Here is a 14,613-nt window from a genome sequence, read left to right on the forward strand (position 1 = left end):
CAGCCTTGGTCAAAAGCTCAGTGGAGGTTAAGTATGCGGAATGCAGAAAGGAGGAAGCGATCATCAGGGAACAAACTGAAAGTGGCTAACCCTAAACTGAAAGTGGCTAACCCCATGGAGCCCTCTCCATGTCAGGAACATCAACTAATATTTATGGTTGGCCAGTGTTGTTACTGTGGGGAAAAATACCATACTTTTTTTTTAACAATTCATATCTGACTATTTTATATTTAAAAAAATATAGAATTTACTTAAGCTCTTGTGTAGGAAGAAACTGCAGATGCTGGCTTAACCAAAGATGGACACAAAAAGCTGAAGTAACTCAGCTAATCAGGTAGCATCTCTAGAAAAAAGGAATAAGTGATGTTTCGGGTTGAGACGAGTCCCAAAGACGAGAAGAAGGGTTTCGACCCGAAACATCACAGATTCCTTTTCTCTTTTTGTGTCTATCTTATTTAAGCTCTTGTCTGGAAAACAAGATGCTTTGAACACTTAGTTATAAAATGGGTTTCAATCTGTGCTGCTAATTTCTCTTGAGGTATATGGTGGTCTGGGATTAAATGTTCTACCGAAGTTCCATGGAATTTGCTGCCTCTGCCTACCACCATTAGTCAAACCCTCCCCACCACATCTTCCTAATGAGTCACAGCCCATCTCCATTCCCAATACTATATCTTTGCATGTTTTAATCTGCTTCAATGCATAACAGGCAGAGGCAGAGATAGATAGATTCTTGATTAGTAAGCGTGTCAGGAGTTATTTGGAGAAGGCAGCATAATGGGGTTAGGAGGGAGAGATAGATCAGCCATGATCAAATGGCAGAGTAGACTTGATGGGCTGAATGGCCTAATTCTGCTCTTATCACTTACGACCTTATGACATAACAATTTGACCAATGTTCCCTCGGAGACTGGTGCTCCTTTTGAGATTAATGCCCATTAATTCCTTCTCGCACATTGTATACAACAAAACTGTTTAATTAAATTTTACTCTTGTGTGTCAATTGCAGAATTTTGTGGTGGAAGCTGATGATTTGGTACCTATCAATGAACTGGGCCGAGGAGCATATGGAGTGGTGGAGAAGGTGCGGCATACACCCAGTGGAACCATAATGGCCGTAAAGGTAATTCTTTTTTTAATAAATCTCCATGCTCTTAAATGAACCAATGCGAGCCAATCATCAAACAGTTAGAATGAGATTTTTCAAGAATTAACTCAGGATACACTTGTGTAGAATTGGGTTCAAACTTTGGATCACACTTGTATTTTGCTCTGAATCGATGGAGCGATAAAATTTTAATTAAAGGTTCAAAGGTTAGTTTATTGTCACGTACCAATTAAGGTACAGTGAAACTTGAATTACCATACACCCATTCTAAAAACATGAGGGAACTGGAGGAGAGAGGAATCGAAGCATAGATCAGATATTATCTAAAGAAGATGGAACAGCCTTGAGGGACTGAGTAGTCTTCTGCACTTCCAATCTTAATTTGAGATGCAAGTGTTTGTTCGATTTGTTTTTAAACTTTCAACAATCGGCTTACAACTTTATTTTCCTTTCATAGACCCATTTTTGTGCCGAACATGATGCCAAGTAAACTGATCTCATCTCCGGTACATAATACATATCCCTTTATTCCTTGCACTTCCATGTGCTTATCTAAAAGCGTCTTAAATGCTTATGTTCTATGTTCTAAAAACCCAGTTTTTTTTAATTTCCTGTAGTCCCTCTTGTCCTGCTCAGACCCAAAGAGTGTATTCTATTTCATACACAAATGTTTGCAGTTTAATTTTAATTACCTATATTCCAGTCTCCATCACTATGCTTTCTCTGCAAGAATTTCTGGTTTAAAAAAAATTGAAAATCACATTTATTGTCATATGCACCAATTAGGTACAGTGAGTGATATTTGAGTTGCCATGCAGCCATACAATTAAAAGAACACAACACAATTAAAAGAAGGATTGAACTTAACATAAACATCCACCACAGTGATCACTGTGATGGAAGGCAATAAAATTCAGTCAGTCTTCCCCCTTTTCTCCTTTTGTTCACCCGTGTATGGGGCCTTGACCATCCGTAGTCGCCACTACGGACGGCCCGATGTACAGGCCCTCTCGTCAGGATGATCGAAACTCCAACGTTGGAACGGATGGAACATACGGGCTTGGAGTGCCCGAATCGTCCACTTTCTTACCGGAGACCGCGGCTTCGCGATGTTAAAGGTCGCAGGCAGGCCAGCGGTCAGAGCTCTTCTCCAGCGATCCCTGGCTCCGGGATGGTAAAGTCTGCTCCACGCCCATGGCCAGAAGCTCCGCAGACCACGGCTTCACGATGTTAAAGTCAGCAGGCAGGCGGCCGGAGCCATTCCTCTGGCTCCGCGATGTTAAAGTCCACGCTGCGCCTGCTGTTGAAGCTCTGGGCCGTCTCCGGGAAAAGCCGCACCAATCCAAGTTGTTAGGCCGCGGGGGGAAACGAAAATGTGACTCGGAGAAATGTCGCATCTCCGCCGAGGTAAATGACTGGAAACGGTTTCCCCCTAATCCCCACCACCCCTCACATAAAAACATACGGAGAAACATTAACACATACATTAAGACATACTAAAAAAACAAAAAAAGTTGAAATGACAGACACACTGCTGGCGAGGATGCCGCTCGCGGCGCCATTTGTTTGTTTTATGTAACAAACAATGGAAAGTGAAATGCAAGTGAAAGACTTTAGCATGAATTCGGAGTCTCTGTATTTGACATTGGCATTTAAAAAGATTATATTTGAAGTATTATTCAAAATCTCATTCAGATTAACTGCGATGGGTTGTTGATTCTCATTGATTTTCCAGTATGCTGAATGAATGACATGCTACTTTATCTCCGTTTAGTTAATTTGTCTTTCAGATTTGTGATTTCCCCATCATATTTGAGGGTAGTTAAGAATCTGCAAATAAATCTGCAAATCTGGCCTTGGCAGAGATAATCATTACATGAATTAATTATTTTAAATAACTTGCTATTTTTGGTGCCTCTTTCATGTATTTACATGGAGCAGGAGGAGGTCATTTGGCCTGTCCATGCACTACCACCCCACGGAGCAATCCCATTCATTCCACAATTAATGTTACTCTCTAACCTATTCTTATCAAGTTCCCACTAATTCTACCAGCTGCCTGCGCTAGGGGCAATTTACAATGACCAGTTTGCATGTCTTTGGGATGTTGGAGGAAACTGGTTCGCCTGGGGGGAATTCCATATGGTCACAGGGAGAAAGTGTGACCTCCACATAGTCAGCACTGGAGGCCAGGATTGAGTATGGGTATCTGGAGCAATGAGGCAACAGCTCTGCTCCCCATTCAAGTTCTTTTCATCACCATTCCTCGTTTTGTTTTATCCCTCTTTCGATGTATTGTGAACCCTTTGCTGATATAGAGATACAGTGGTTGAGTCTATTTTATGAGCCTTAAATTTTCTTGGTTGGCTTAGCTGAGGCTCAGTTCAGAATGCCATCTAGTGGTTGCAGTATCGTTGCAGTGGGACAGTTTTACTGCGATAAATGTGCAGGTCACAGGTTGAAACTTGTGCATTACTCACTGACTATCCTTTAACATTTATAAGCAATAAATATATTTTTTACAAAAAACAATAAATTCACTTCAATCCGCACTGATTAAATATCACAGGTGGAGCCATTTCAGTTGCACATTATCTAAATAGGTTTGTATGCAGTTCCAGATCATGGAGTCTGGCACTTGACATCAGCTGCACAGAAGTAGCCTTTATTGTCATATAGCTCGAGTTTTCTGCCAGTAAAGGCAGAGATAGAGCATCATCTGCCACCACCTCGAGGGCACCAACACAGCCTTTGGCCATCTGAGGAAAACTGTTTGAAGATCAAAACCTTTAAACTGGGCACTAAGCTTATGAAGTACTCGGCAGCAGTGAATTTCATCCTCCTATGCACTTCAGAGGCATGGACTACGTACAGTAGCTATGGCTATAAATTGGGATGGTACCACCATCATTAACACTGCAAATCTCTTCAGGTCCATTGGCCGGATGAGTGACCCAATATCAATGTTCTCTCCTGGGTCAGCACCTACAGCACTTAGACTCTAAATACCCACAGATAGCTCTGATAGGTGGGGGAAGGGTCGAAGAATAATATTCCAGGATGTTCTCCATTCCTCACCAAATATGACAGGAGTGCAGCAATTGGTGGTGTTGCTGCTGAGATACAGCTCCAGTGGCCCGTATTCAATTCTGACTGTGCCGAGTTTGTACATCCTTTCTCTGATTGCTTGCACTTCCTGGAGGTGTTCCGGTTCCCGTCACATCCTTCTGACATGCTGTTGGATTGGGTAACAACTGTCATTTCTTCCTAATATAGTTTGATGGTAGGTTTAGAAGAGGGGGAGGGGGGGGGAGGGGAGGGCGGCGGCAGCAGCAGGCGAGAGAGAATGAAATATGGGGAAATACATGGGGGAATGATACTGACGAGAAGGCTCTGAGAGCCTGGATCACCACCTACATCGTATGAAGAAAGAGTAATGTATTGTATTCTTAATTCATGGACATGAGAGCCTTGAATCTCTTTAGAGGCAGGTGTAAGACCAGTGAATAAAGTGGGGGGAGTGCATCACCTCCTATATTACCTCCCCATCTGCCCAACGTATGACAGTCTGCAGATCTCACCTCAAACTCATTAACCACCTCAGATCCCAGGGAGCTTGAGTGAAAGTCACCCTTGGCCCTGAGCAACTGCTGAAGATAAAGCAACAACAGCAGCAGTCAGCTACATAGTTCAACGGTAAACACAAAATGCTGGAGTAACTCAGCGGGACAGGCAGCATCTCTGGAGAGAAGAAATGGGCGACATTTCAGGTCAATACCCTTCGACCCGAAACATCACCCATTCCTTCTCACCAGAGATGCTGCCTGTCCCACTGAGTTATTCCAGCATTTTGTGTCTACCTTTGATTTAAACCAGCATCTGCAATTCTTTCACACAGCTATACAGTTCATTTGGAACAATGTTGTCTGTTGCATTTCTCTAATTTAAATTATGTTTTTTCTTTCATTGAGGTTGGATTTCACAGCACACAAAACACAATGCTACCCAGTCTAATTTCTATGTAATTTGGAGTATACTGTCATCTGCTTAAATTATTGTTTCATGTGCAGTAACTTTTTTAGGAAAATTGGAAGTGGGCCTCAAACCAAGATTTCAGGGATGTAACTCCAATTAATACCTCATTCACAGGCACAATGAGTTGAATCACCTTTTATTGTGTTGCAAGAATTGTTATTATTTTTGTGCTACATTTGATTATTTTTTTTTGTAAGTGCCCTTCTAGTTCAGCATCTTAGATGTGTGTGTGTGTGTGTGACTCCACATTCAGTGCAGGACAGAAAATCGTGGAAATTGCCGCATTTTGTTTTCACAGACACAGGCAATATAAAGGAGCATTCCTATTGCACTATACAGCTTTTTAAAAGAAGTTTCGCTAGGAGCAGGTTAGTGTGTAATAATGCATATGTTTGTCAGCTGTATCCTGGAGGTTGATGAAGACATCACAGCAAAGAATCTTTCCTCTTTTTCTCCCGACTCGCTCTTTTTGAACCATTAAGTGGTCCATCAGAACACTCCTGTTACTCGCCTAAAATCTACAACACAGCGTAGAACCAGTAATAAAAATATTTAAATTATAAGTGTTAGGCGCTTTAAAACAAAAATTGACAAAAATTACAACTATTCCACCTTGGCCAGAGATGGATAAGCAGGGGGATAGCGCACTAATTCATTGCAATTGTTGCTTTGCTAATTCCCATAAATTAGCTGGCATTGTTATATTACTGCAGTGGTAATTAGTTAACTGTTCTCCAAATATATTAAGCTGACATGTAAATCTGTTATATAAATCCATGTATTCACCAGGAAATTTGGATTGACTTTTGTAAAGTTGGATTTGTGGCTTCTATTGGTATTCCATTAACTTGTGTTCATCATCACTGCTGTACCGCAATTACATAGTCCCACATAATCCTTTAAGCTCTAAGTATTATTTATCATTTTAATAATTGTTGGAACATTTGCTTAAAGCAATAATGAGTTTCTGCAGTCCTTGCTTCATTTTTTTGTTGTTTAATTTTTGGTTGCCATAGCTTCCGTTTGAGGTTGAAAGACTTAAAAAATCTTGGATAAATCAAAAATGGGCAATAATCAATACTGTTTTAATGATAAATTATGAGGATTGTTAAGCATAGGAAACAAAGGAAGAGATTGCTGGGGTCGTGATGGAGAATGTTGTATCTGTGGCTGTGGGTGAGATACCAGAAAAATGGAGGGTAGCTAATGTAGATAAGAAAGGCAGAAGGACAAACAGTATAATTGAAGGCCAGTGAGCATTACATGTGGTAGGGAAACTATACGGGAAATTGTAAGGATTAGGAGTAATATGTCTCCTGTCCTGCAGAGGCTCTCCACTAATGCTACGCAACCATCAGAGATGTCTATGACTCCATCCGCTGCCCACATTTTGAAAAATCTGACCAGTAGCTATTCCCTGTGTACAAGCTGAAACTAAAGCTTGAGGGCAACAGAATGTTGCACAACGCTGGCCTGAGAAACAGAAGATCTCCTACATGGCTGTTTTGAGCTGGTGAACTGGACCACATTCAAGAACTCTGTGGCCCATCTAAACGAGTAGAGACAAGGAAATGCAGAAGCTGATTTTCCAACAAAAAAAAACCCCACTGCTAGACTAATTCATCGGGTCAGGCAGCACCACCAGAGAATTTAGTTTACTTTAGAGATACAGTGCAGAAACAGGTTCTTCCGCCAATTGAGTCTGCACCGACCAGCGATCCCCACACATTCACACACACACACACACACACACTCACACTCACACTCACACTCACACTCACACTCACACTCACACACTCACTCTCTCTCTCTCTCTAGGGACAATTTTACATTTATACAATTTTACCAAGCCAATTAACCTACAAACCTGTACGTCTTTGAAGCATGGGAGGAAACCGAAGATCTGAGAAAATGCACACAAGTCATAGGGAGAACATACAAACTCTGTACAGACAGCGCCTGTAGTCAATATCGAACCCAGGTCTCTGACGCTATAAGGCAGTAGCTCTACCTCTATGCCACAGTGCCGCACAAATAGGTGACGTTTTGGGACAGGACATTTCTTCAGGCTAATTATAGTGGGGAGGAAAAGAGGTGGGATAGGGACAAAGCCTCGCAAATGATAGGCGGATACAGGGGAGAGGTGGGGGAGGGGGCTTGATTAGTAGGTGAGTGGTCAAAGGCTGGTGATGAAAAGAAGACAAAAGTCTGTAAGATAAGGAGAGATTAGCGAAATGTGAAGCCAGAGAAAGGGATATAGGTAGAAAGGAATAGGAGGGTGAGATAGTGGGAGGAAAGGGTGTGCATCCAGGTGGGGAAGGGGGAGGGGGGCAAAAAAGGATAGATTGTTAGTTTGCTTAAATTGGACAATTCAATGTTCATTCCACTGGGTTGTAAGCTACCCAAGCGGAATATGAGGTGTTATTCCTCCAGTTTACCTGTGGCCTCATTCTGGCAGTGGAGGAGGAAGTGAGTTAAAATGGTTCACAATCAAGAGATCCAGCAAACCTCGGTGGAGCGAGCGTCAGTGTTAGGCAAAATGGGTGCCCAATCTACATTTGGTCTCACCAATGGATGTGAAGGAGGAGGTGCAGGGATAGGCATTGCATCTCCTGTGGCTCCAGGAGATTCAACACTAAATCTTAATCCTCTGATAGAAGGGGGCCTTTGGACTTTAACATCGTGAGGCCCGTGGTCTCTGGTAAGAAGAGGCCGACTAGGAAGCTCATCTGACAATAAACTGACCTTGAAATCGTGAACATAACCTTAATCAGTGTCGGTATGTAGTCGATTACAGAATTTACTTTAATTCATTAGCTAAGGTGAAAGTCCCGGGTGCCACTTAAAATCCCAGATGTCATTTGAACTCCACGTCAATCTGCACTGTTGGTAGTTTTGTCATTGTTCATCATTATTTTCCTAGGACACCAAACCTCTCCCAGTTAACAAAGCAGACAGCATGGTGAGCATTTGGGAATGTTATTGCACAGGAGAGCCACTATCCCAATTTCTGTTCAATTATTTCTGCATTTCCAATGCTGCATTTACAGCTGTTCCTACATTCTTTCTGCAAGCCTCTGATCTCATGAACAGTTGCACTTGTCGCCTTGCCTCCATTAAGTTAATGACCTTTTCTGTTTGGTCTGGCTCATCTTTACTCAGTCTTTTCAAATTACACTTACTGTTAAATTACACCAACTGTTTTAATGGTTAGTGTGTAAAAAATGAAGTGCTGCTTTAACAGCAAGGTTTTTTGCATCTTGTCTCTATTATGCAGCATTTTCACAGGTAGTTGCAAAATGAATGATCCTTGTATCTCAGAAACACCAGCACATGTCTGGTTTATATATTAGCCACACATTTCCTTAATGCTTAAATAACTTAGCCAGCTTCCATTCATGCCTTACAATGACAGTTTTACTGTTGTTTATAAGTAAAAGATTAAAGGGCTTGTTTGATACCATAAGTGCACTGAGTTCAAACAACAATAAAAGTTTGCATAAACTATTTGATCAAGGATATTCTTTTGTTGGGCCAGGTTGACCAGGTGTGTAAAGCCTTCACAAATTTTGTACAATTTTCTTTGGATTAATTTTGACAGGATTCACTTGGTGTTTATTTTGTTTATTCATGATTCACTGTTGTATACAGCCCTAATTCAAATGTGGAAAAACATCACTACTTTCTGTACTTCTAAATCTTTGCAAATATCCTTTATGGGGGAGGGTGGCTTAACCCTGATTTGTGGTTTATTTTATCAGAATTTCAGGGCATAACCTCACCATTTTGGTTTCCAAATTCAAAATGGAGTCCTCTCCTCACCTGTGAGTTTGGAATATGGTAAACTGACCGAACTTGGTCATGCTACAAGCTGGCTGTAGTTTAAGCCTTTTTGCTGCTTTATATCCCAATTCAGTTTCAAGGAGCTTCTTTGACAGACATACTATACATGTGCTCTGGTCCTTTTAGTGGTGGAAGCTCTTGTGTGTGGAATGGACTTCAAGTTTGCTGCTTTTTCTCTGTGGAGCAATAATTGACAATTGCCATTTTAAAAATGCACTCTGATACCCTATCCATTCAATTGCTTAGTTTGCCGATTTCCATGTCAGTAACATTCCCCCCTTCATTTTAACTGCTGCAGAAACACTCGTGACCAGCCTCTCATTGTGAGCTTGAGGTTTTGTGTTGCAATGTTCCTTTTATCCATCATTTTTCAAGGAGATGTAAAATAATCCAAACCCTGTTAAAAGCGGGCAGCAGTGATTCTCTGGCATTGTAGCCAACATTTAGCCTTCAATCCGCATCACTAAAAGAGATTATCTGCTGCTTATATATGTGTTCAAGAAGGAACTGCAGATGCTGGAAGATCGAAGGTACACACAAATATGCTGGAGAAACTCAGCGGGTGCAGCAGCATCTATGGAGCGAAGGAAATAGGTGACGTTTCGGGCCGTAACCCTTCTTCAGAAAGCCTTCGTCTGAAGAAGGGTTTCGGCCCGAAACGTCACCTATTTCCTTCGCTCCATAGATGCTGCTGCACCCGCTGAGTTTCTCCAGCATATTTGTGTGTACCTTGCTGCTTATATATGTTTGCTGTGCACAAAGCTGGTAACCGTGTTACATAAGTGACTACACTTCACAGGTACTTAAGGAGCAGCAGGGGTAGAGTTGCTGCCTTACAGCGCTTGCGACGCCCGAGATCCTGATTCGATCCCGACTAATTTGTGCAATATGTTTTTATTTCTGTTTTTCAGAGAATTCGAGCAACTGTGAACACCCAGGAACAAAAGCGATTGCTAATGGACCTAGATATCTCAATGAGAACGGTTGACTGTTTCTATACAGTCACATTTTATGGAGCACTGTTTCGTGAGGTATTGAAAAATATTTAGTGGGAGGAAATGGGGATTAAAAATATGCAATATCTCTTATTTTAAGTGCAGGTGTGAATCGCAATAGTGGTCAAAGAAAGCATCAGCATTCTTCATTTGTATAAGAATGCGGACAAATTAAATTACTGTGTAGATGGACAAAAAGTCAGCATAAATATCGTGTGCTGAATGACCTGTTACTGTACAACTGTGGCTCTTGGGGAAAGCAGATCAAAATGAGTTCTATCTAATACTTGCCTTGGCATGGGATTGGAAAGCAATTATTAGATTGAAAATCTCTAAATTGTGATCTGTGCATCTGACAATCTTTTATGTCATTACTGACATTGTCTCAGCACTTACAAACCTCACACTGTTCAGTGTTTGTTGGGCTGTTTTGAAATTCCAGCAGTTTTTTAAATATTTGTTCTCATTTCTGTTGTAAAACCATATGGAGCACAATCTGTGACCCAGATTGTGCAATTAAATAATGGCCATTGCTTGCCTAACTACTGACCTTTCCCAGACTAACTGACCACAACTGTGGAAATTGTGTGCAGCTTATGAGGTCCAGTAATTATGTGTGAAACCGTAACAAATCTCTAGCATCAATACCTGAGAGAAATGCATAAATAAGCTGCTAGACCCAATGCAAGAATAGCCTCGCCATTCATAGGAAAGGAATGGTTGCTATAGATCCATAGTACCAAAACAGGCCCTTCGGCCCAACTTGTCCATGATGATTAAGATCCCCATCTAAACTAGTCCCATTTGCCCATGTCAGGCCCCTATCCTTCTCAACCTTTCCTACCCAGATACCTGTCCAAATGACCTACATAAAAATGTTGTTATTGTACCTGCCTCAACTACCTTTGACAGGTCATTCCATATGCCCACTACTCTCTGCATAAAAATGTTGCCCTTCAGGTTCCTATTAAATCTTTCACCACTCAACTTAAACGTATGCTCTCTAGTCCTTTATTGCACTACCCTGGGGAAAAATACCATGCGATTGGTTAAGAAAGAACTGCAGATGCTGGAAAAATCGAAGGTAGATTAAAAAAAGCTGGTGAAACTCAGCGGGTGAGGCAGCATCTATGAAGCGAAGGAATAGGCAACGTTTCGGGTCAGAAGAAGGGTCTCGACCCGAAACGTCGCCTATTCCTTTGCTCCATAGATGCTGCCTCACCCGCTGAGTTTCTCCAGCTTTTTTATCTACCATGTGATTGGTTAAATGTCTTTAATTATTTTTATATATTCTCATGGCATTTTGTTTGTTTCCCCTTATTTCTATAATGTTATTAATTTTGTAATTTTTTTTTAATTGTTCGATTGAATGGTTAAATATTTTCTATGTATCAAACATTAAGAAACAGTCTTGGATTTTGACAGCCAGCTCAGCCATTCCCTTGTGTAACAATCAATCCATTCCCTCCCACTTCACGATTGCAACCTCGTATGATTGCTTTTACACACGCATGGGGCGGCCCAAAACCTGTCCACCAGTTACACAATGCAAGCCGGGAACATGATGAAATATTCTCCACTTGGCTGGTTTAAGTGCAACTCAACAATTCTTAAGGAGCGCATTTCTACTGAGGCCAAAACAATGTGGTTAATTTGTGTCCCATCTATTGCTTGAAATGTTCACAACTTCCACCACCAGCATCCAAGGTTGCAGTTTGCAACATATCAAACAATTTTTGATCAATATATTCCAATTCCATGACATCTATTTCCTTGAAGGCCATGGGAAGCAAGCACACAAGAACAGTACCGCCTGCACTTTCTCTATTGAGGCACACATAATCATGACTTGAAAAAGTATAGCCTAGTAAAGTATAGTCACAAGTTCTAAATCGTTACTATGACTGCCAGGAGCTATCTTTCGCTGGTATCTGGAGACCAAGGCACTTGCCTTCCCACTCTGCTGTGGTCCAGGAAAGCTGAGACTATCACAGCCAAAATGGATGTAGGCAGGGATCAAGGAAGGTACAAAGACTGCAGATCTCCGTGATGAGATTTACATCACAGTGCAGGTATAGAACTATTGGCATACCATACCTCAAAAGCCAAGCATGTCAGAGTAGGCATTGCTCTGTATTGCTGATTTGCAAAGAGGAATTCAAAGTGTCACCCCTAATGGGTGTTACTTGAATTTCCAGTATTAGTCATTCAGTCAGCAATGTGTTGTACTCGTGCCATGAATGAATGTGATTTAACTATACAAAGCTGTATAGCATTTGCCTATTATTTAGATTGTTATCTTGCATAAATCAACACTGAAATTAACCAGCGTATTGCCCCAGCATTAATCTGTATTTACTTCACATCTTCCTATTTGGTTCCTTTATTAATTTTCATTGTACTCTGAAAAAAACACATGTACCTGTCTAAATGTTTTTTAAACGTTGCAATAGTACCTGCCACGCCTACCTCCTCTAGCAGCTTGTTCCATGCACCCACCGCCCTTTGTGTAAAAACAAAAGTTACCCCGCAGGTTTCACTGTATCTTAATTGGTACATGTGACGATAAACAGACCTTGCAACCTTGAAACCCATATCCTCTAGTTCTCAATTCACTCTGCGCGTTTACCTGATCTATTCCTCTCATGATTTTGTACACCTCTACATAGTCACACCTCATCCTCCTGCGCTCCAAATGTATAAAAGTTTGGGACTCCCTGGTAAGTTTGCAAAAGTGTACAAGTCTTGAACGCCACACAGCAAATGAGTGTGTTGTTCCAACTGTATTCTATTGCTTCATGAAGCACAGCAGTGGGGTCTAAACTCCTGTAATTGCACTGTTAAAACCCATATTTTCTAATTCCATGCGGAATGAAATGATGTCATGCGACACAAGGATTGCAATGCATTTGGCAAACAGCCTATCCATTCTCTCCCCATAACGAACATCTTACAATCCAGACAACTTCCTGTGGAATCTCCTCTGTACTTTCTCTAGTGCAACCATGTCTTTCCTATACTGTGGCAATCAGAACTGTGCACAATACTTCAAGTGTGGTGTAACTAATATTTGGTAAACCTAACATCCCAGCTCTTGTTTCTAAGCCCCAACCTATGAATTGTCTTAGCCGAACATTTGAAATTAAGTAAGGTTTATTAAGTGCATCAGAGATGGTTTGAAGAGATGCTTATTTTGATATTAAAATTCCCCTTTGTTTTTAATCTCAGGGTGATGTGTGGATATGTATGGAACTACTGGACACGTCGCTGGACAAATTCTACAAAAAAGTGATTGAGAAAGGAAAAACTTTCCCTGAGGATATTTTGGGAAAAATAGCTGTATCTGTAAGTTTTGTTGTATGTGCAGTACTGAATTCACAGGTGAATTAACTATTGCACGTTGGTGTCTCGTGGCTGTTTTTTGTGTTTGTAAGATGCTCTATATTTCAACCAGACTACTACATTGTTAATCGATTGAATAACTCATCAAATTATTTTTTTTACAATAGTTAAGTATCTATGCCTGCCTGCTCTTCACAAGAAAATCTTGCATAGAATGCTGACACCATGATTAATTATGGCATAATGTTCCAGTTGCCAGGATTAATAATCCAGAACCTCTATTTCATATCACACCATAAGTTATCAAATTAATTTTGGATTAATGATCTAAAATTCATTTAAAATACAACAAATTGGAAAAAGTCTGTCGCAATGCCAATAAATTGTAGGATGCTCATGAAAAGAATAGTTTCATTAATGAACTTGAGCAACTCTGAATTTGCTCTGGAGAAGCTCTGAATTTCATTTACTAGGATCACTTCTAATGAATATTGGCAAAAAAAATGGGAATACAAATTGCAGGCAGATAATCACGATTCAGCAGTTCAGAACTAAGACCAAAATCAGATTAAACTGTTTTGCGTGTTATGGCTTGTTGGTAACGATAATATGGATCATGCTCACATGGTTGATTATTAGAAAGAGAAGAACAACAAAGGCATGACAGACTGAAATGAGCAGTTCTGATGTTGACAGAAAGAAAGCGTATGTTGTCCAAAGTTAGCAAATTTAAATTTGAGTCTTCAAGGCTGCAACATGGCCAGATGGACAATGAGATGGTGTTCCTCAAGCTTGCATTGGGCTTTGTCATAATAGGCCATAGACAAGTCAGGGGAATGGGAATTAAAGTCAAAGGCATCTGGAAACACCTGTGGACTCGACTAGAAGTACTCTACGAGACGATCACCCAATCGGTTTTTGCTTTTTCCATTGTAGTGGAGCCACATTGTTCCTCTTCATTGTAAAATCTGAAAACGGTGCACTAGCTTGGAGAAAGTGCAAGTGAATTGCTGCTTCATTTGGAATAAGTTCGTAAAACATAGTAGAATTAGGCCATTCGGTCCTGCGAGTCTACTCCGTCATTCAATCATGGCTGATCCATCTTTCCCTCTCAACCCCATTCTCCCACCTTTTCCCCGTGACATTTGACACATTTACTAATCGAAAATCTGTCAATCTCCACTTTGGAGATACCAAAGACGGCCTCCACAGCTGTCTATAGCAATTAATTTACAGATTCACCACCCTCTTGCTAAAGAAATACCTCTTCCTCTCCTTTCTAAAGGTATG

The 14,613-nt window shown here is 40.9% G+C and overlaps 1 protein-coding gene across 2 annotated transcripts in view; it reads left to right on the top strand.

Moving 5' to 3' along the window:
• Positions 1-14,613, top strand: part of map2k3 (mitogen-activated protein kinase kinase 3) — a 90,970-nt gene that overhangs the window by 60,382 nt on the left and 15,975 nt on the right. For both annotated transcript variants that reach the window (XM_033040854.1, XM_033040852.1), the window contains exons 4-6: positions 1,010-1,123; positions 9,898-10,017; positions 13,210-13,326. In XM_033040854.1, coding sequence (XP_032896745.1) covers positions 1,010-1,123; positions 9,898-10,017; positions 13,210-13,326 — 351 coding nt within the window. The remainder of the gene's footprint in view (positions 1-1,009; positions 1,124-9,897; positions 10,018-13,209; positions 13,327-14,613) is intronic.

Source organism: Amblyraja radiata, chromosome 22, assembly GCF_010909765.2.
Source record: "Amblyraja radiata isolate CabotCenter1 chromosome 22, sAmbRad1.1.pri, whole genome shotgun sequence".
Taxonomy (NCBI): Eukaryota; Metazoa; Chordata; class Chondrichthyes; order Rajiformes; family Rajidae; genus Amblyraja; species Amblyraja radiata.